Below are 19,885 nucleotides of genomic sequence, written 5' to 3' on the forward strand. Positions count from 1 at the left end.
GAAATAATGATCTTGCGGGAGAATGCCTCAGATGCGCGGCTGGTGCGATCTAAAGTGCTCACGGAATAAAATGCGTTAATTTAGTAAGGCACGCGTCACCCCCCCCCCTTCCTCAGTTCGTCTCTCATTGATGTAATACTGCGGCATAATCACTTTTAGAGAAGCAATTATCAGCATATTTGCGTGGTTATCTCAAGCAATCAAGCTCACCATCTCATGCAATCAAGCTCACCATGTCTAGTTCTAGTCTGTGAGCACTGCACGTCCCGAATGACATATAGATGTACTGGACTGATCTGCTTTGATACACAATCAGAACAAAAGCGAACACCCTTTAAATAGAACGACCGAAGACAGAATGCCAGGTCAGTCGTCGTTTTTGCTTCGTTGTGTTCCTCCCGACTTAAAGGGACCGGCAACTGACTTTTTTTAGATCCACTTTTTTCCTGTGTGACCGATAGCTTACCCTTCGTAGTGATCGTAGCTGCAGTAGTTAATCACAAGAGCACCTAGCCATTTTATAAGCAGTATTTATCGATGTGAAAGGCTCTGAACACGGTAGTGCCTTTTCATCCGGCAACGCTGAGTATTGATAGCGATGCCTGTAGCCTTTCTGGTGGCTTATGCATGCTGCTGTTCTTATTTTGCAGAAATTCCTTGAACAATGCTTAACCACGTTTATTCTGCGCCTTACAACTATTATTTAAAATAACAAGTCATTACAATGAGACGGTGTGGCTCTATAGAGCTTCCTTGCATTTGCCAAGCCAAGTAATCGAAAAGTGAACTGCGCATATGTCACACAAAGGCAGCGCCACTTTAGTGCGTACTACTAACGCAAGCTTATGCGTATACATTTATAAAATGTTATCTTTTGCTACAAAGAATCAAACAATATTTCAGTACTAATTAATAAATTTTTGACCGTGTACTTTAACGCATGGTCACGAGACATGGCGTTTATGATAGTTCGTTTTTGCCACCAGAGACGCCACAGGTCATTTTTCGCGATTTTCAATGAAGAAATAAAAATAAAAATCCACTTCTCACGAGAAAAACAGGGTTGGTTTGAGTCTCTATAAGGGACAATCTTTCCATGCGTGCAGTCATCTCATTTCATGTTTTGGGCAGTTGTCGGTCCCTTTAACACACAGCCTTTCCATATGAGTCAGGGTTTCGTCTGGTGACGAAAACTGTACGACTACTTTCTGGTGACTTTTGAACTTTTGTTCTGGCCCAATAATCAGCCTTTGTTGTTGACATTTGCCGATGAAATACACTGTTTCCGAAATTTCCTGTCGTCCCACCTCCACCACCAGGGATCGAGGCATTCCAACCGAACGTGAGCCACGGATGGAGAGCGGCGAAGGTGCATGCACGTTGGCAAACGCGCAGCCTATGCTGATGATACGCACAAGCTCTCGGTTATGATGCACAGCGCGTGCTATCGTCCAAATTTCACAAAAACAAAAATCCGCAACAATATCATGGTGGGCTGTCAATCCCTAATCAAATTTTATGATCTGAGGCTTTACTGGTGTGACGTAATCTGACAGGTATTGAGTGATCGGATAGTTGGCACGAATGTTCTGAAGCCGTTCTCTATCGAGCAAGAACTAATCTTCTACGTAAATATTATGCAGGCACATATAATTTATTCATATATTTGCAACGTATGTGTGATATTAACGAAAAGACATATTCGGGCTAGTTCCTTGTAATTCACTACGTAAGTACAGCGCTAAGAATACAAGTACCATGAATGGCACGACAGAGGTGCTGACTCTCATGTAAATAATAAACTTTGAATGAGTTTTCAGTTGAGAATCGGCGCCTGCGCGTGTCACTCCTGGTCCTCGTCTTTCTTAGTGCTGTTATCCTTACATACTACGACAATAAGAACAAGCAAGAGGGAAAAGGTCATTCCCTCATTTCTCTGGTCTTCATTGTTTAAAATGGAACAGCTTACGCTCCAAACATAATTTTAAGGCACTAGTTATCACATTCCAATAAAGAGAATTAAGATGAAATACGCTTTTGTTTAGATTTTTGCAAATTATTGCTAATTAGTGCATATTTGAATATTTGATTATTCTGCAGACAGCATTGTTTGATTTTTAAACAAAAAAAAACGGTAATCTCAGTCTCAAAATGCACGCACAGTGCGTTTTTTGATGTGTTCATTTTCGGCAAAGAACAATAACAGTTACGAAATTGGCCCTGACCCGCGGCATGCCGAGTGACCCGTCAAACGTCGTACTGCCTTCACCGAAGCGATCGGCTGCACTCGCACGAAGCACGTCGGTGCTAAATCAAAGCTCAATCGATCCTGTGCGCATCGTTTCTTGACCTTTCTTTTACATTAGTCCGAGGAACTGACAAAAACAAGTTGCGACTACATATGTGGTCGCCATGCCTTAAGGGGGTATTTCCCGTTTGTCGACTCGCAGGGTTGGTGACTACGCTGCCAGAGCAATGTCAAGATTGCGCGTGCCCGAGCCCGACCAACTGCGCGACACTGAAGCCGGTGAGCAGTATTCTTCACTAGCATCTTATTTTTTATTTAGGCGGGATTACGGCGAGTTAGATAGATAGATAGATAGATAGATAGATAGATAGATAGATAGATAGATAGATAGATAGATAGATAGATAGATAGATAGATAGATAGATAGATAGATAGATAGATAGATAGATAGATAGATAGATAGATAGATAGATAGATAGATAGATAGACAGACAGACAGACAGACAGACAGACAGACAGACAGACAGACAGACAGACAGACAGACAGACAGACAGACAGATAGATAGATAGATAGATAGATAGATAGATAGATAGATAGATAGATAGATAGATAGACAGACAGACAGACAGACAGACAGACAGACAGACAGACAGACAGACAGACAGATAGATAGATAGATAGATAGATAGATAGATAGATAGATAGATAGATAGATAGATAGATAGATAGACAGACAGACAGACAGACAGACAGACAGACAGACAGACAGACAGACAGATAGATAGATAGATAGATAGATAGATAGATAGATAGATAGATAGATAGATAGATAGATAGATAGATAGATAGACAGACAGACAGACAGACAGACAGACAGACAGACAGACAGACAGACAGACAGATAGATAGATAGATAGATAGATAGATAGATAGATAGATAGATAGATAGATAGATAGATAGATAGATAGATAGATAGATAGATAGATAGATAGATAGATAGATAGATAGATAGATAGATAGATATCTAATGTTGGGTTTAACGTCCCAAAACCACCATATGATTATGAGAGACGCCGTATAGGGCTCCAAAAATCTCGACCACCTGGGGCTCTTTAACGTGCACCCAAATCTGAGCCCATGGGCCCACATTTCCACCTCCATCGGAAATGCAGCCGCCGTGTCCGGGAATCGATCCCGCGACCTGCTGGTCAGCAGCCGAGTACCTTATAAGGACCACCGCGGTGGGGCACGGCGAGTTAGCGATACATGTCTTATGCGGGCAGTGCTTGTTCGCTGGCTGCACAATGATGCGTCCAGTGTAGCACAGTTCGTTTCGCACTTAGGGAAAATCTTGTAGCGCGTGGCCTCGCGATGCGGCCAAGATGCGGCCAGCAAGGCACTGGCGCGCCGGCAGCCGCTCGCGCGTGCGCAGACGCTTGAGGGGCATTGTGTTGAACGGTTTAAGTGCCAACCACTGGCACGCGTTCGCTCGCGCCTACGCGTCAAAAGCGTCAAATGCGCCTCTCGGCGTCGACGTCGGAGGGGCATACGCGAGCAGGCGCGAGGGATCAAGCCGGGCTTGATATTTCGCCTCGCGTACGCTACGTCACCACGCGTACAGCGGCGCCAACCAACCAGAGGCCGCGCGCCAACCAACCAGAGGCCGCGATGACTCCGAATGCTGTGCCTAATGGCCGCCGCTTCGAAGGCACAGCCGAGTGCTGAAAGCAAGCATGAAAACTACTCCTAACGTTCCTGAATGACCGCTTCGTAATCTAGAACGGCAACGAAACGACGAACGACTGCGAGTGCTACCAGCGTGACGCGGTTTCGTGCCGAGTTCGAGCGACGCCGACAAATCCAGCGAATGCCGGCCGGCTATGCTAGCGCCGGACCCCTGTGCGATCGTCGGCCGAGCGAAAGGAGCATGTCGGTGTTCTTGTGCTTTCATCTGTGACTTTCTGTGCTAAAAACGAGTGCGAACATACTTCGGAGGTTCGAAGGTTTGAGCGTGAGCCCTCGCCTACCGCGGAGGCAATTCAGATCGGTGTCATCTGCATCCAGCGCAGGCCTCTACCATCTAGTTCGTATGAACCAGCACATGCGAGGCACATCGGCTGAAAAAAACTCTACGGTAGTTTCCGTCGCAACATAGACACCATATATGACGACCGAAATATCGCGTAGGTCATACGGAGGAGTTTTTATCTGCACTGTGTTTGTGTTTGTTTTCAACATCAATATTCATCATCGCTGAAAGCGAACCTCGCACTAGCCAACACATTTCCGTGATGTGAAAACGTACGTACTTATATAAGTGTATTCGCGAATTGTATGACGCGGAAACATTCGTTGGCTTCGGTGCTAATCGTTTTTGTGTGTTGCCAAGCTAATCATAAGCGTGCGCTGGTTGGTAGCAGTGAGATGCAACTTCGTGTCGGGTACCAGCGACGCTGACACACTGGGCTGTCAGCGGTCTCATTTCCATTCACGTACAAGACAGAAACTCGAGCGTGCGTCGCCGTGGTGATCGAAAAAGAAAGTTGCATGATTAAGTGCTGCTGGTATTGCCTGCTATTTCACTTCTCGCTTCTTCTGCTTCTGTGCTACGCTCAGTAGCACATACGTTGTTTGGAGGCATTCTAACACACACATTCTTAATTTGTAGTTCATTCTGATACTCATAGCTATAGGCATACAATGGCGCTTCTCCGTCATTTTACAGTTTACTATAACATAACGCGCGATCTGTTTACAGCTGGACAGATAACTGAAAACCTTGTGAGAAGCACCTGATTTGAAATCAGCTGTTCGATGACACGATTGTGGGAAGAGAAGATCACCACATGTATGCACAGAATGAATGAAGGTACACTAGTATGGTACTGCACTTTGTGTAGAAGAAATGCAAAAAGTACCTCATGTGACTTATGAGTCCTTTCAGAGCTGTGCTTGTATTTATCTGTGCCTCCAGACTGTAATGAGCTCAATATATTCGATGGTTCTGAACATTGAATATTTGTATGTGTTTCCAAGGAGTCCTTCATTTCTGTTCGGTTTTTTAGTATATGCATTAACTTGGATTATATATACGCATTCACTTAAGCATATTCTGTGTAGTTCTGTTGGAAAACTTGCCAAAACTTCTGTACGGTGCTCTGGTGCAATCCTTTGATCAGTATCTGTCCCATCAAAAATTTTTGGCATGCTTTATTGCATTATAGTGTATTTTGACAATTAATGACATGCTAAAGCCTCAGTGCTTGGCTGTAATCTCAAAACCAATGTCTGTCTCATCAAGAAGTGTCAGATGCATTTTGTAGATGTTAAAGGATATTTAAACTACCAGCAAAGTGCTGAAGTCTTCAACACAGCACTGATCCGCAATCACCACCCAGCTTAGAAGTCATTTGTAGAGTTCTCTAACACGTTCAAATAAAGTTATCAAACACTGGATTGATCTACTTGGTTTGATTCCTAATCCCAGTGTGTCTGACTTTTTGGAGGCACTTGTATTATAATAATGTCCTATTTCTCTCATTTATTACAGGGGTGCACTCAAGGGTAGTGATATTTGTTTACCTTGGCACACTTAATGTGATATTACTGTTTATATTCTTTCATTTTGTATATATGTATGCCACTTTTGCAGTAGCCTCACAGTGAGCAGCTGTATTTGAAAATAAATAAATATACCATCCGAAAGTGTTCAACGCTGTGCTCAGTTCCAATCTAGTCGCTAATATCTGTTGCATCGTGATGTGTCGGGTATATTTATTGCATTGGAGAACATTTTGGCTGCCTTCCATGCAGGGTTCAGTTCCAGTATTATGACTGATATCTGTGACTTCATGAAGAGTTAGACGCGGTTTGTCGTTTTAGAGAATACTTTAACTACAGACAACATCCAGAAGTCTTTCCTACAAGGTTCAGTTGCAGCACTATGGCCAATATCTGTCCTATTATGAAAACTTCAAGTACAGTTAGTTGCATTAGAGCATATTTTGACTACAAAAAATGCCCAGAGGCATTCTACGTAGTGCTTGGTTCCATTCTTATGACAGTATCTGTTGTATCATTAAGAGCCAGATGCGGTTTCTTGCATGACAGGATATTTCCAATACGCTTATCATTCAAAGCCCTCTGAACAGGGCACAATTACAGCCTCATGACCTAAATCCGTCACATCATGAAGAGTAGGGTGTGCGTTGTTTCGGCTGCAGACAACGTTCATTTTGGCTGCAGGCCATTTCGGCTGCAGACAACGTTCAAAAGCCTTCTATACAGGGTTCACTTCCAATATTATGACTGATAACATTGACTTTATGAACAGTTGGGTGCGGTTTGTCATTTTAGAGAATAATTTGACTAAAGAGAACGTCCAGAAGTCTTCCATACAGGGTTCCGTTCCAATATTATGACTGATATCTGTGACTTCATGAACAGTTCGGTGTCGTTAGTCGTTTTAGAGAATACTTTGACTAAAGATAACATTCAGAAGTCTTCCTTACAGGTTTCAGTTCTATAATTATGACCGATATCTGTGACTTCATGAACAATTGGGTGTCGTTTGTCGTTTTAGAGAATACTTTGACTAAAGACAACGTCTAGAAGTCTTGTATTAAGGTTTCAATTCTAATATTATGACCGATATCTGTCACTTCATGAACAGTTGGGTGTCGTCTGTCGTTCTAGAGAATACTTTGACTAAAGACAACGTCCAGAAGTCTTGTATTGAGCTTTCAGTTCTAATATTATGACCGATATCTGTCACTTCATGAACAGTTGGGTGTCGTCTGTCGTTCTAGAGAATACTTTGACTAAAGACAACCTCCAGAAGTCTTGTATTAACGTTTTAGTTCTAATATTATGACCGATATCTGTCACTTCATGAACAGTTGGGTGTCGTCTGTCGTTCTAGAGAATACTTTGACTAAAGACAACGTTCAGAAGTCTTGTATTGAGGTTTCAGTTCTAATATTATGACCGATATCTGTCACTTCATGAACAGTTGGGTGTCGTCTGTCGTTTTAGAGAATACTTTGACTAAAGACAACGTCCAGAAGTCTTGCATTAAGGTTTCAGTTCTAATGTTATGACCGATATTTGTGACTTCATGAACAGTTGATTGTCGTCTGTGGTTCTAGGGAATACTTTGACTAAAGACAACGTCCAGAAGTCTTGTATTGAGGTTTCAGTTATAATATTATGACCGATATCTGTCACTTCATGAACAGTTGGGTGTCGTCTGTCGTTTTAGAGAATACTTTAACTACAGACAACATCCAGAAGTCTTTCCTACAAGATTCAGTTGCAGCCCTATGGCCAATATCTGTCTTATTATGAAAACTTCAAGTACAGTTAGTTGCATTAGAGCATATTTTGACTACAAAAAATGCCCAGAGGCATTCTACGTAGTGCTTGGTTCCATTCTTATGGCAGTATCTGTTGTATCATTAAGAGCCAGATGCGGTTTCTTGCATGACAGGATATTTCCAATACGCTTATCATTCAAAGCCCTCTGAACAGGGCACAATTACAGCCTCATGACCTAAATCCGTCACCTCATGAAGAGTAGGGTGTGCGTTGTTTCGGCTGCAGACAACGTTCATTTTGGCTGCAGGCCATTTCGGCTGCAGACAACGTTCAAAAGCCTTCTATACAGGGTTCACTTCCAATATTATGACTGATAACATTGACTTTATGAACAGTTGGGTGCGGTTTGTCATTTTAGAGAATAATTTGACTAAAGAGAACGTGCAGAAGTCTTCCATACAGGGTTCCGTTCCAATATTATGACTGATATCTGTGACTTCATGAACAGTTGGGTGTCGTCTGTCGTTCTAGAGAATACTTTGACTAAAGACAACGTTCAGAAGTCTTGTATTGAGGTTTCAGTTCTAATATTATGACCGATATCTGTCACTTCATGAACAGTTGGGTGTCGTCTGTCGTTTTAGAGAATACTTTGACTAAAGACAACGTCCAGAAGTCTTCCAGTGCAAGGTTCAGTTGAAATATTCTGACCAATATCTGTCACATCATGAAGTGTCAGGCACAGTTAGTTGCATTAGAGCACATTTCAGCTATGGAAAATGCCCGAAGGCATTCTACGCAGTATTTGGTTCCTATCTTATGACCAATATCTCTTGTGTCAATAAGAACCGGGTGTGCTTTGTTGCATTAGAGGATATTTCGAACACACACATCAACCGAAAGCCTGCTACTCTGGCCTCAATTGTAGTCTTATGACTGACTTAAATCTCTCAGATCATGAAGTTGCAGGCGTGATTATTAAGTTGACTGATATAAAATATGTTGTGTAAATATACTGAAGGTACCAGCATATACAAGATATTGTTAGTAACTTTGGTAGTGCAGGTATAGAAACCCGGTGGTTTGTAAACCTGATCAGGAAGGCAGCCACGCCTCATTCACCGCAGAGAGGAGGGGGGGGGGGAGCTCAATGTCAATTCCATATATTAACATAATAGGGAGGGGGTGCTAAGTCAGCCCTGGGGAGGGGCACTGGGACAAACTTTTGCCCCCCCCCCCCCTTAAGGAGAGCCCTGCACACGCCTATGATAGCCGTACAGTATGCTGGACGCGAATGTTCATTCGCGGGAGCGGCACACGCACCGATGTTGATTTCTGGTGCTACCGCTGTAGTTACTTTGGGCACTGAAATGTCAATTACCTCTAAAATAGTCTAAACTGTGGTGGTTGAAGCACTATCAACTTGTTAACGTGTTCTCATATCCTCTGAAACATACATTCCCGCTCCAGTTGAGAACGTGCCGTTCTGTGCTGAACTTGGACAGTTCCAAGCCAAAAGATCAAGCAACATTGCGCATCGGCCTTGGACGCGTGGGCGTCAACGTGGTCGACGCGTGCCAGTAGTTGCACGCCCTTTTCCTCCACAGGCGCGACTAGACGCTTTTGACGCGTAGGCGCAAGCATACGCGTGCCAGTGGTTGGCACTTTAGAGCGCTCGCGCACAATTCGCGCGCGTGGTGCCGCGTCGTCGGCTATGGCGGCGCTTTGTGGCCGCACTGTGAGGCAGCCGGCGAATTTCATGGTTTCTGCGGGAACTGGGCCGATATTTCCCATCGTGTCGGCGCAGGCATCACTGCCGTCCAAAACTAGCGCCGTCATTGCTGCCGCTGCGGACTTAACGGGGTATCAAGCGAAGTTGGAAGCTTTCTTCGCGCCTGCATTTCAGCACCGGTCAGTAAGTACTGCCTCAAGTAATGAACTACCATCGAGAAGAAGCACGTTTCGGTCGTCATCCTAACCTACACCATTCCTGAACTCGTTCTCGTTTGTTTTAGTTGAACCCGCATAGCTACACGGCCGTTGCTATAGAGAGATTTGTTTTGCTTTTTTTAATAAAATAAATACCTTGCTCGGCCAGTGCTTATTATGGTATTGCCCGTCACAGCTTACTGTGGTGAAAACAGAAAGAAAAAAATCTACATTGACGCACTCAGTTCCACGGCGTTTCGAAAGGACAAACAACGTATACCGTCAAACTCTCTTTTTAGAATCCCATTATCGCCAGTCAAAGATGAGAGGCAGGCATCGCACATTGTTTAGTACAAAATATTGGCCTAGTTCCTGCGGCAACAACCAAATCAGCGGGCTGTTCGACAGTGTGCATGGTCAGCGTGCACCACCGTAGCAAACAATGTGTTTTGAATAGCATGCTCCTCAAGCGTCAACGCATGCGCAACGGCTGTTGCCGGCGCATGCGTGGAGAATTTGGAGAAACTTCGTGAAACATTGAGATACCTGGGCTGAATGACGCGTGGCGTCATCGTGACGTCACATATCGCCGAAATGTGGTGCGCCACAGAGCCAAGTGATGATGGCATGATCTGATGACGTCGGCCGTGACATTGTCGCTTCTAGAAAGGTGAGCCCGGGAGGTAGTAAAGCAAAGGTAATTTAATGAGCTTGCGTTTTTACCTGCTTTCTCCTTAGCTACAATGGAATGAACCTATTTATTTTCTCGGTTACCGATACTCGCATTTTCGGCATAAGCGCTGCTTCGTGTCCCTCCTTTTGGAGCTCAGATTTTCGTTTAGTTTCTCCAGAAGCCCGAGGAGGAGCAAACTTAAGAAACATACTGAGCAGGAAACTGAAGGCTCACATAGAGGGTTGAACTTCAATTCAGGATGACGCGGCTAGAAATGTGTAACCTTAAGAAAGCGCAGTGGTTCGGGAAACAAATGGGTATTAAATACATCGTCAAAATCAAGGAGAAATACGCAAGGACCAGACACTTAGCACGTATGCAGGAAACGCGCTAGGAGGAGACAAGGTTAGGTGTCGACATTACTTATATAGGTTTGTGGGTATAACGTGGCAGCAGCAAGCACAGAACCGGGTTGATTGGCGGCACATGGGAGAGACATTTGTTCTACAGCGGCCGTAGTCGGGCTCATGATAAATGACACGAAAGGGAGGTACCGTCTTGGCCCAATCCAGGGGCTGGTCCTGCACCTCGGGCTTCGAGCTACATCAAAAACCTCGATGCACTTCTGTTCGTCACAGACACGCTTCTGGGTGCGTTGAGCTTTTCGGATTCATTGCGGCACGGCAGCCCGGAGGATGGCAGTGGGCCTCCACGGCGCAACGGCGGCTCTCGGCTCCTGCTGCAGCAGACGTGGGGCATGCTGGTGCTGCACTCTCTGCACAGCCGGCGCAACTGGGCCTTCACGCTGTCGCAGCTGCTCGTGCCGATATTCGTGGTCTCCTTCACGCTCACCTGGATCGACAGCCTGCCCAAGGTGCACAAGCCGGGACCCCGCGTCCTCGACGTCAACCTGGTGTTCTCCAGCGACGCACCGTACGCTTTCCACGGAGGGGCTTCCGCCTCGCTCGCCAAACAATTCAAAAAGCAGTTCTCCAGCAAGGTACAGTGCCCTGGAAAACACTGGGATATGGATTTTTTTTAATAGGAATCCTTGCGGAAAATGCAGTCGGGCAAACTCAACGAGTTATGAAACCAAAACTTTTGTGCTGATAAAATGGAATGAACTCACACAGGGTAGAGCATACTGGGGACCATCGGAAGAGGCTTTCACCCTGAAGTAGAGTAAAAATGGGATGAGAATGATGATGATGAACGACCAATATGAAGCCAGCAGAGCCACGAATATGGTGCGTCTAGTACAGCAAACAGTGTTGCCATTCTGAGATAACATACTTGAGTCAATTAAGAGACATGATATTCATGATATCTGAAGACATATTATCTCCTCAATGTCAGCCAGTAGCAGTCTCAAAGAAACCCCGCTGTTTTCAAACTACAAAAAAATGGCAGGACGCCCGTTGCTTATGCAAATAGTCTCCTCTACGAGGCAATATTTTTCACGTCAATCTGCCTTGTCAGTGGAGCCATGCACCATTTGTCTGCGGACGTGATCCCACAGAATCAAGCTGTGTACGTATTCATTGAAAAAATAAGATAGAGAGAGAAAGAAACGCGCTGTTTCCTGTAGCGATATTCGGAAATAATTTGTAATACGACCTGGAAGCATTTCACTTAAGCGAGAGGATTGCATGCTTTCCTGGTTAATAATATCTCGTGTTCGTTCTAAAACAATGATATGATGGAGGGATGCCGTAGTCGTGGGCTCCGGTAATTTCGACTTCCAGGGGTTGCGTAACGTGTGTCTAAATCCCAGTACAAAGATTTCAAGCGTTTTAATGTCCGTTGAAATTGCAGCCTCTGTTGCTGAGATTCCTGTTACGCTCGGTTCAGCTATCTATAGTTGCGTAACAATTATGCCACAGAGGACAAGTGCGTCTTGAGAACCTTTTAATCGCAATCGAGGAGAAATGGGCATGGCAAGGCACGTAGCGAGAAGTCAAGGTAATCGCTAGTCTGAGTTGCAAGGCCGAAGTTTTATAAAGGGCAAGTGCAGTAGGAAGAGTCAGCAATCGAGGTTGACACACGAGATTAAAGATGTGTGCCTAGCGTTATTGCCGAAAGCACAGGACCAGGTTTATGGGAGAAACATGAAAGACTTCTGCCCTGCTGCGTGCCCAGCCCGGCTGCTGGGGATGACAGTGACTCGGACTTAGGAGAGAGGTGGATCACCCTGAAAAGTGGCAGGTAACTGAAAAGACTTGACACCTCTAGGTATCATGAGTGATGACTCTGCGATCTTTCATGACTGCACAGTCTATTCCGCGTAAAACCAATGTTAGAACTGCTCTCTTCTACATAGCGATCACTTTTTAACACGTGACTAGGAGCTTGGCTGCGATCTCTCGTCGGCGACATCGGCGGACTGCCGTAAATGAATGGCAAATAGGCGAAAGAAATAATATCTGATGAAAAAAGCTAGTTGTTGAAAACGACTCCCGGTTCTTCACAGAAGAAAATTAACCATTCTCTTAAAGTTACAGTTCTTATTACAAAACTCGTGGCTTCCCAGAGTGTTCAATGATTAACAATGTATTTCTAATGTCCCAGTAGGTCTCTGCTGTGAAGATTCCGGAGTCGTTTTCAATAATTAGCTTAATTTAATAGACATGATTTCTTTCGCCTCTTTTTGATCCATTCATGGCAGGACAGCGTTGTTGCCGTCGAGAGATGGCGCCAAGAACAGATGTTCACTAAGGTCCCTAGATGAAACGAGTTGTATCTAGGGACCTCCATGTCCACCAATCCTGGGAATGAAAGTGAATTTACGCCAACTAGGCTGTGCTGCCCGCTAGGTTACTCCAGTACTGGTGGAGGCGGGAAGCGTGGAAAGCTACCTGGTGAACGCATCTGCGCTGGAAGGCAATAGCTTCCTGACAAGCACGCTGATTGCGGCCAGCTTCGAGGACGAGGCTTCCGGGGGCAACGTTCGCTCAGCCCGGCTGCTGTTCAACAACCAGGTGTACCACACGCCGGCGCTCGCCCTCGCCGCCTACCAGAGGGCGTTGCTGCACGAGACGTTCGACAACGCTTCACTCAAGCTCACCGTGGTCAACCATCCTTTTCCCAGGGTGGTCGAAGAGAAGGTATACGCTCGAGGCTGAGATAAATAGCATTTTAGATGCGGAGCACCTCTTGCTCGCACGTGTGTCACGCGTCATCCGGCGTCCGCACCCACACTACGCATGCGCGGCTCCTCTTTATATCTCTCCAACAGCTGCGCATTACTCTCTCCCCCACTCTGCTACCATCTGCTTTCGCACGCTTCTCCATTACGCATGAACGTCTCATCCTCTATCCCCTCTCCTACGCTCCTTCGCTTCTCCCTCGCAACGCCGACGCAGGGAGCGTCTGCTAACGTACGCTCGCTCCCCCCTCTCCTCTAGACATTCCTCCCCCACGACGTCTAGCAATAGCCTCGCAGGCAGCGTCTGCTAGCGAGTTTCTTGGTTTAAAAAACTCACTGCTCGCGCGGCACAACCGTTCGCTGGCCACCCCGTAAGCACTGGATATTGACCTCCAAGGTAGTGCCGGTGAGAGATTTCTCTTGTGCGTTGTTGAACAATAAAAATTATCAGCGTGTGGGAGTTTACACGGATGCCACGCGGACTGTCAAAGTACGCGTCATAGTAGCTGTTCGCAACACACCACGCAGTAAAACGAATATAACGACCTCAGTCAACACCAAATGCACATCCACAGCTGGAGCCTCAGCAATCGCGATGGCAATCAAACATTTTGACAGCGCCGGGCAGTCGGCAATGGTTATCTCCGATTCTCAAGCAGCGTTCAGAATGTGCGTACACGGGAGATTACCATGAATCGCGCTCAGAGTATTAGGTGACCCACTCCGTGAAGACCACTCAATCATATGGTGTCCAGCTAATGAGGGCATCCCAGGAAATGAGAGGGTGCGTGCCTTCGCTCGATATCTTACATGTAGACTGAGCGGGGAGCCACAGCCCATACTAAGATAGTCCGCTTACTGCGCAATTCATCGTCGAACACCAATGACGCACGAAAGAGAACGTCTAGCCCAACCGCGTCCGCAGCTGGGAACCGCAGAAGCTCGCGCATATAAAAAAAATTCAAACGCACGCCTACCCCCCTCCCCCCTTGAGAGGGCCCACTACATGAATCACACATTATATGCAACCACTTGTCCGTGGTGTCCTCTATGATCGTCACTGTCGCATGTGACGTGGAAATGCGCAGCAAAACCACATGAAGCAAATTCGCCTGAATTAGAGGCTTACTATATAGGGCTCTAAGGGAATAGGGACCCACCTACTAGAGAATAGGGACCCACCTACTCTTTCCCCTTCTACCCCTTTCCATGAATAACCAATATAGCTTTTATACCACCAACCCAACATTCCCGCAATGCGTGGTAACGAACGAAGTTAACGACGTAATAGCATGGAAGGATCACCTTAAATGTAACACCGCAAACCACTAAACACCACCGTTAAAAACACCGTTGAAACTCCCCGCGATGCTGCGCATCACTCCATGGTTCCCTTTGGGGAGATAGTGTAATTTTTTTCTCGAATACAACCTAACAGACTCGGATCCTGCACTTTCAGGTAACTCACTATGAAGTCAGAATTTTGCTAGTTTCGTTTCGCTGCATTCGCTAACAGATGTGTACTTTCAACGGTATAATGAGTTTAACTCTTCGCTGCCTAGCGATGCACTGGACTTGAAGGCCTGATCCACGACAGAAACCGAAATGTGTGTTAGACCTGTTTGTTTGACGATGCCTTCTCGGCATCTTTCACCAATGTTTCCCATAGGAGTAAACGGAAATTTCGAATTCAAAATTCAAGCGAATCTCAAGGACCCTGCAGACATGTAGCCTCTTACCAAACTGTTACCTCTACCACCATATTTACTTGCGTGTATTCCAGTAGCGCTCACTAGAAAGCACAGGTTCGCTCTTGCTAGCTAATCTTAGCTGAAGAAAGCAAAATAGTTGCTAATCCTGGCTATCGTAACACGTATGCATTGCCATCATTCAACTACCATCCAATGGTTTCCTTGTGTACAAAAGTTACTATGCATCTGCTCACCCACCATTTGGATCGACCGACGGATGGAGTCTACCACGAGTGACGCAGGGGATATGTGCCACAGATATGCGCAGAGGATGTGTTCGTAAATATGGTAATGAATTGCGGCAGAAACTATTTGACGTCTATCGCTATGGTCTGCGCGTATAGCGTTCACATTCAGGAAATACTTATCTGATAACAAAGCTAATCTAATTCCTCTGATAACCCTTACGAAAACAAGGTGTTAGCCGCAGCGGAGACCATTCACGGGTGGACCACCTTCTTGCTATCTCTCGCAGGCCAACAAGCTGATAACGATGCTGCGCGAGAGCTTCCAGATTGGCCAGCAGGCTATTTTCGGCACCTCGTTTCTGATCGCCAGTTTCTCGGTGTTCCTGGTGGTGGACCACGTGAGCAACTCCCGTCATCTGCAGCGCATCTCGGGCCTCAACATGACCGCCTACTGGGTGGCCTACGCCATTTGGTCGCTGCTGCTTTACATCTCCTCTTGCCTGCTCGTCATGACCACCTTCCGACTTTTCAACACCCAGGGATTCACCGACCCACGCGAACAGGGTAATTTCGCGCTGAGTGACACGCCGTTGGAGTTCCGTAATTCCTCAGCGAAGACACGTAAGGTGCACAGACACCAATTCATTCGCCTTTCCAACCTACTCGCGTTTTTTCTTTTACTGAATTCCTTCTCATTACTGCGGCACTGACGTAGCAGGTACCACTGCTTGGCTACAGCAGTTTCGTTTAACAGGAAGTGTAATGAACATGGAGAGTATAACAAATACGTTGCGTTTTGGTGTGCACAAAGACAGCCTCTCAAATTACCAGCCGGTGTAAGTGCTTTCAGTAATATAAAAAAACAAAGATTTGAGGAACTATGTAAGAGAGTTGTGCCATTTTTCGAAAAGCATCCCCTGTTAACTGAGCATAATTTAGGATTTTGTCGAATCAGGTCCATGAAAATGGCTCTTTTACAGCAAAATAACCTTTTACTGACAGTGTTTCTGTTAAAAATACTAGCGCTTGGTGTTTTTTGTGGGTTTCAATAAGCTGTAACATACTACATTGTTCATGAAAGTGGAGCATTATAGATCTCGCGGTTTGCTTCTTAATCTTCTGAAATCGTGCTAAAAATAGAAATCAATGTGGAAAAGTTTTAATACTCAAATGTATTAGATATGCAAGAGGAATTCCTCAGAGAGGCATATTAGGGCTTGTACTTCTCAACTTGTACGTTAGCGACTTGATGAATATTAGCAATAAGGCACAATTCATAATTAACGCTAATAAATCCCTCATTTCCTTGTCGCGCAACCTAAAAACGCTCGCACGATTAGCTAATATCGCATTACGCAATCTGTGATCAAAAGCAAGTCATAAATGACAAACGCACAAAAAAGGCTATACTGTTTACACCTCTACAAAAGTCCGTTAATCGAGACTTGAAATTATTCTCAGAAGTGTAAAAACATCCTTTTTTCAAGTGATGCAAAGACACTGGGGTAACCTTCAATCAACATTTATAATAGGATGAGCACAGCAAACATGACTAGAACATGTGGTCAATTATGTGAATTCAGGACCAAGTGCGTTTTGTTACAATGTAGAGGGTTGTCCAAAGTTAACTTCTTTTTCGACAACGTACATATGCCTCATGCCGACTTCTTCTGACGTTTAAAGAAAACCCACGATACATCAAGAGCAAAACCAAGAAACTGAAATTGTGCGCTACCTTGCCGCATCCACGGCCGCTACGTATGTTTTCTACGTATATAGCGGCCATGCCGCAACGCTCTCAAGCGTGCTTCGAGCGGAACAGCTGGTGCGTGGACCGTGGCGAAATAAGCTGGGGGCCGCAGCTCGAGGCATCAACTTTCCAGTACGTCAGCATTTTTGACTGCCGAACGCGGCAAGGAATCACCATCGTCCTTGATACGCTGACTGTCGACGCACTGGTTGAATTTCCCACTACCGGCGTAAATAGTCAGGTATAGCTGGGAGTGGGAGAAAATGTTGTTTTCGTTTGGATACAGGTTACTTCTTATAATGAAATCAGAGACGGTCGATTGCAGTGTATTGAACGTTTGACGCGGACTGAAATATGCCCATTTTCTTGTGTGGAACCCTGGATTCACACCACGGCAGTATAGTTAAGATATGCAGCCGCACACCAATCGCTTTTACTTCACCCCTTTGCAGCGGTGATGTTCCTGCTGTTCTCATACTTCGGCCTCTCGTGGCTGCCCACGATTGCGGCGATGTCGTTCTTCTTTCGAACGCACACGGCCGCCTACGTTCGGATCGGGACGGTCTTCTTCGCCGCAGGTACGTTGTACTAAGTTGCTTAACGAGAGCACACTCCTGAGTCATCAGTTTGGAGGCGATTCATTAAAATTTGTCAGTTTACTTAGCTTAGGAGAGTGCCCCGCCGCGGTGACCTACAGGATAAGGTACTCGGCATCTGGCCTGCAGGTCGCGGGATTGAATCCCGGCGGCGGCGGCGGCTGCAGTTTTCAATGGAGACAAAAATGTTGTGCCCATTGCTGCAGAGAATCACTTTGCTGTATACCTTACTATGTTCCACGATTGTTCGATGTGACGCGTTCGAGAACCATTGTTTTCTTCTTCGGTCGAAAGAAAAACAACCAAATAAGCAAACTGCGCATGTGCCCCTGACCTAATACTGTAGATTATTTTTATGAAACTACTGAAACTGGCTGGTGGCAAAATATTTAGATAATTAATTACATACCCACTAATTTTAATTACTAAAACACCCACAAAACAACGGTTTGCTTCATTTTCTTACTTGGAAAATAATATTGAGTGCCTTGGAATTATGCCACACGAAGTTCTGACAGCGTATTCTAATTCGTGACTCAAGGGGTTGGACCATGTGCTCATATTTGGGTGCACGTTAAAGAACCCCAGGTGGTCGAAATTTGTAGAACCCTCCACTACAGCGTCTCTCATAACCATATGGTGGTTTCCGGACGTAAAATCCTGTTTATGAATCAATCAATCAATCAATCATCTTAGGAGAGGAAGGGCATATACTCTCACGACACATTGATTGAATTCACTTGTTTTCCCTGAATAACCATCCTGCATCCCATTCACCCATTCTTGCACTACCACCGATATTGGTGCACCTACGACCAGACGACATTGTCATGTGGTGAATTCATCGTATGACGTCGCAAATTGTCAATGTGACGTGTGGTGATGTAACGTGTTGCAGTTATTAACTTCGTCTGCATTCACATAGTACTTCAGCGCTGTTCGTGTTGACGCTATACGCCCTCCACCAAGTCTCCAAAAGAGTGAAGTTTCTCATAATACTCAGATGGAAATTTGGTGCCACCGTATGCGAAAATTGCCTATAGGGGCGTTGTGCCGCAATAGAGGTGACATGCGTCTTACGAGGCTTGTGTTGGCTTGCGTTGAGCGAGACTACGGATAAAGAGCGGATACGACAGTGCAAACAAATGTCTATAAGAAAAGCTTCATAAACGAATCATTCGAGACGTCTTACATTTCAGAAGAATTTTTGGGGTGTACGCAAATTGAGAAAAAAAAACAGACGACAAGCATTCGCAGAGTAAACAGTAAACACTGACCGTGTGTTTTGTTTCCCAACTTCAGCAGCCGTTCGCTACATTTTAGGTTTCTTAAAACTGCACCTGAAAACAGAAGTAAGCAAAGTTATGTAAAACTTGTTTCTTGGCAATGCAAAAGAAACTTAATATTGAAGGGCTTTATCGCAACATTAAAGAGAAACAAATGTTCTAGCCCGACTTGGATCCAAAGTGTCCGAGCTCTTCATGAGCGATGCAAACTGAAACCAACATATACAAGCTTTCCCATGCATATACAACGCATCGCAGTGCCAGTTTTCCCCTCTAGGTAACAATAGGAAACTCCATTCCCGGAAGTATCCCTAGGTCTTCCCTAATTTCGCAGTCTTTTGACTCTCGAGACATATATGAGGGTTTCACCTTACTAAACCAGCAGGATGCCACGCGCGTGGTGCTAGGTGAACGAGAAAGCGATGAGCAACACGCCCGCCGTGCAGTATAGGAACACTTAGCGTTGGCCCGTGTACACAAAGCGAATGTTAAGAACTTCAAATTACCGCTTGCGGTGCCTTCCTGGTTCAGGCGTGAGCGGTCTGGTGATGGTGGCGGTGCTCGAGTGGAGGAGGGAGCCCGATCTAGAGGAACTCATCGACAGCACCGACTTCGTGTTCTCGTACGTGCTGCCGATGTACGCCCTGGGGCGAGCCTTTAGCCGCCTGTACCGCAACGCGCACTACAACATCGTATGCAACGACTACTACACGCAGAATGTCCTCTGCGAGATCGCGCCCAACCGGGCGCGCTACTGCTGCAAGGGTATGTGCACTACTACTCTCATGCGCACAAAAGAACACGGAGACGCGTTTCATACGGTTTTATTCGCGTGTAAACTGCCCCAAGGACAGTTATGTCCAGATGTTTTGTTTGTGTTTTCAGTCAGAGGATGACTGCTGGTTTTTTTCCCCGCGGTCGAAGTAATCGCTCACAAGCTGCTAAAGAAATTTCGAGATTGGAGTTGTACTGCATGCCACTCCTGACTTTTGCCTTACTT

At 45.5% G+C, this 19,885-nt stretch overlaps 1 protein-coding gene across 1 annotated transcript in view; it reads left to right on the plus strand.

Annotated features, from left to right (window-relative positions):
* Positions 1 to 19,885, plus strand: part of Abca3 (ATP binding cassette subfamily A member 3) — a 56,116-nt gene that overhangs the window by 20,352 nt on the left and 15,879 nt on the right. Inside the window, exons 10-15 of the mRNA XM_075892546.1 lie at positions 2,451 to 2,527; positions 10,808 to 11,169; positions 12,983 to 13,273; positions 15,541 to 15,817; positions 17,456 to 17,581; positions 19,417 to 19,650. Of these exons, the coding sequence (XP_075748661.1) occupies positions 2,451 to 2,527; positions 10,808 to 11,169; positions 12,983 to 13,273; positions 15,541 to 15,817; positions 17,456 to 17,581; positions 19,417 to 19,650 (1,367 nt within the window). The remainder of the gene's footprint in view (positions 1 to 2,450; positions 2,528 to 10,807; positions 11,170 to 12,982; positions 13,274 to 15,540; positions 15,818 to 17,455; positions 17,582 to 19,416; positions 19,651 to 19,885) is intronic.

The sequence above is a fragment of the Rhipicephalus microplus genome, chromosome 1, assembly GCF_043290135.1.
Source record: "Rhipicephalus microplus isolate Deutch F79 chromosome 1, USDA_Rmic, whole genome shotgun sequence".
Classification (NCBI taxonomy): Eukaryota; Metazoa; Arthropoda; class Arachnida; order Ixodida; family Ixodidae; genus Rhipicephalus; species Rhipicephalus microplus.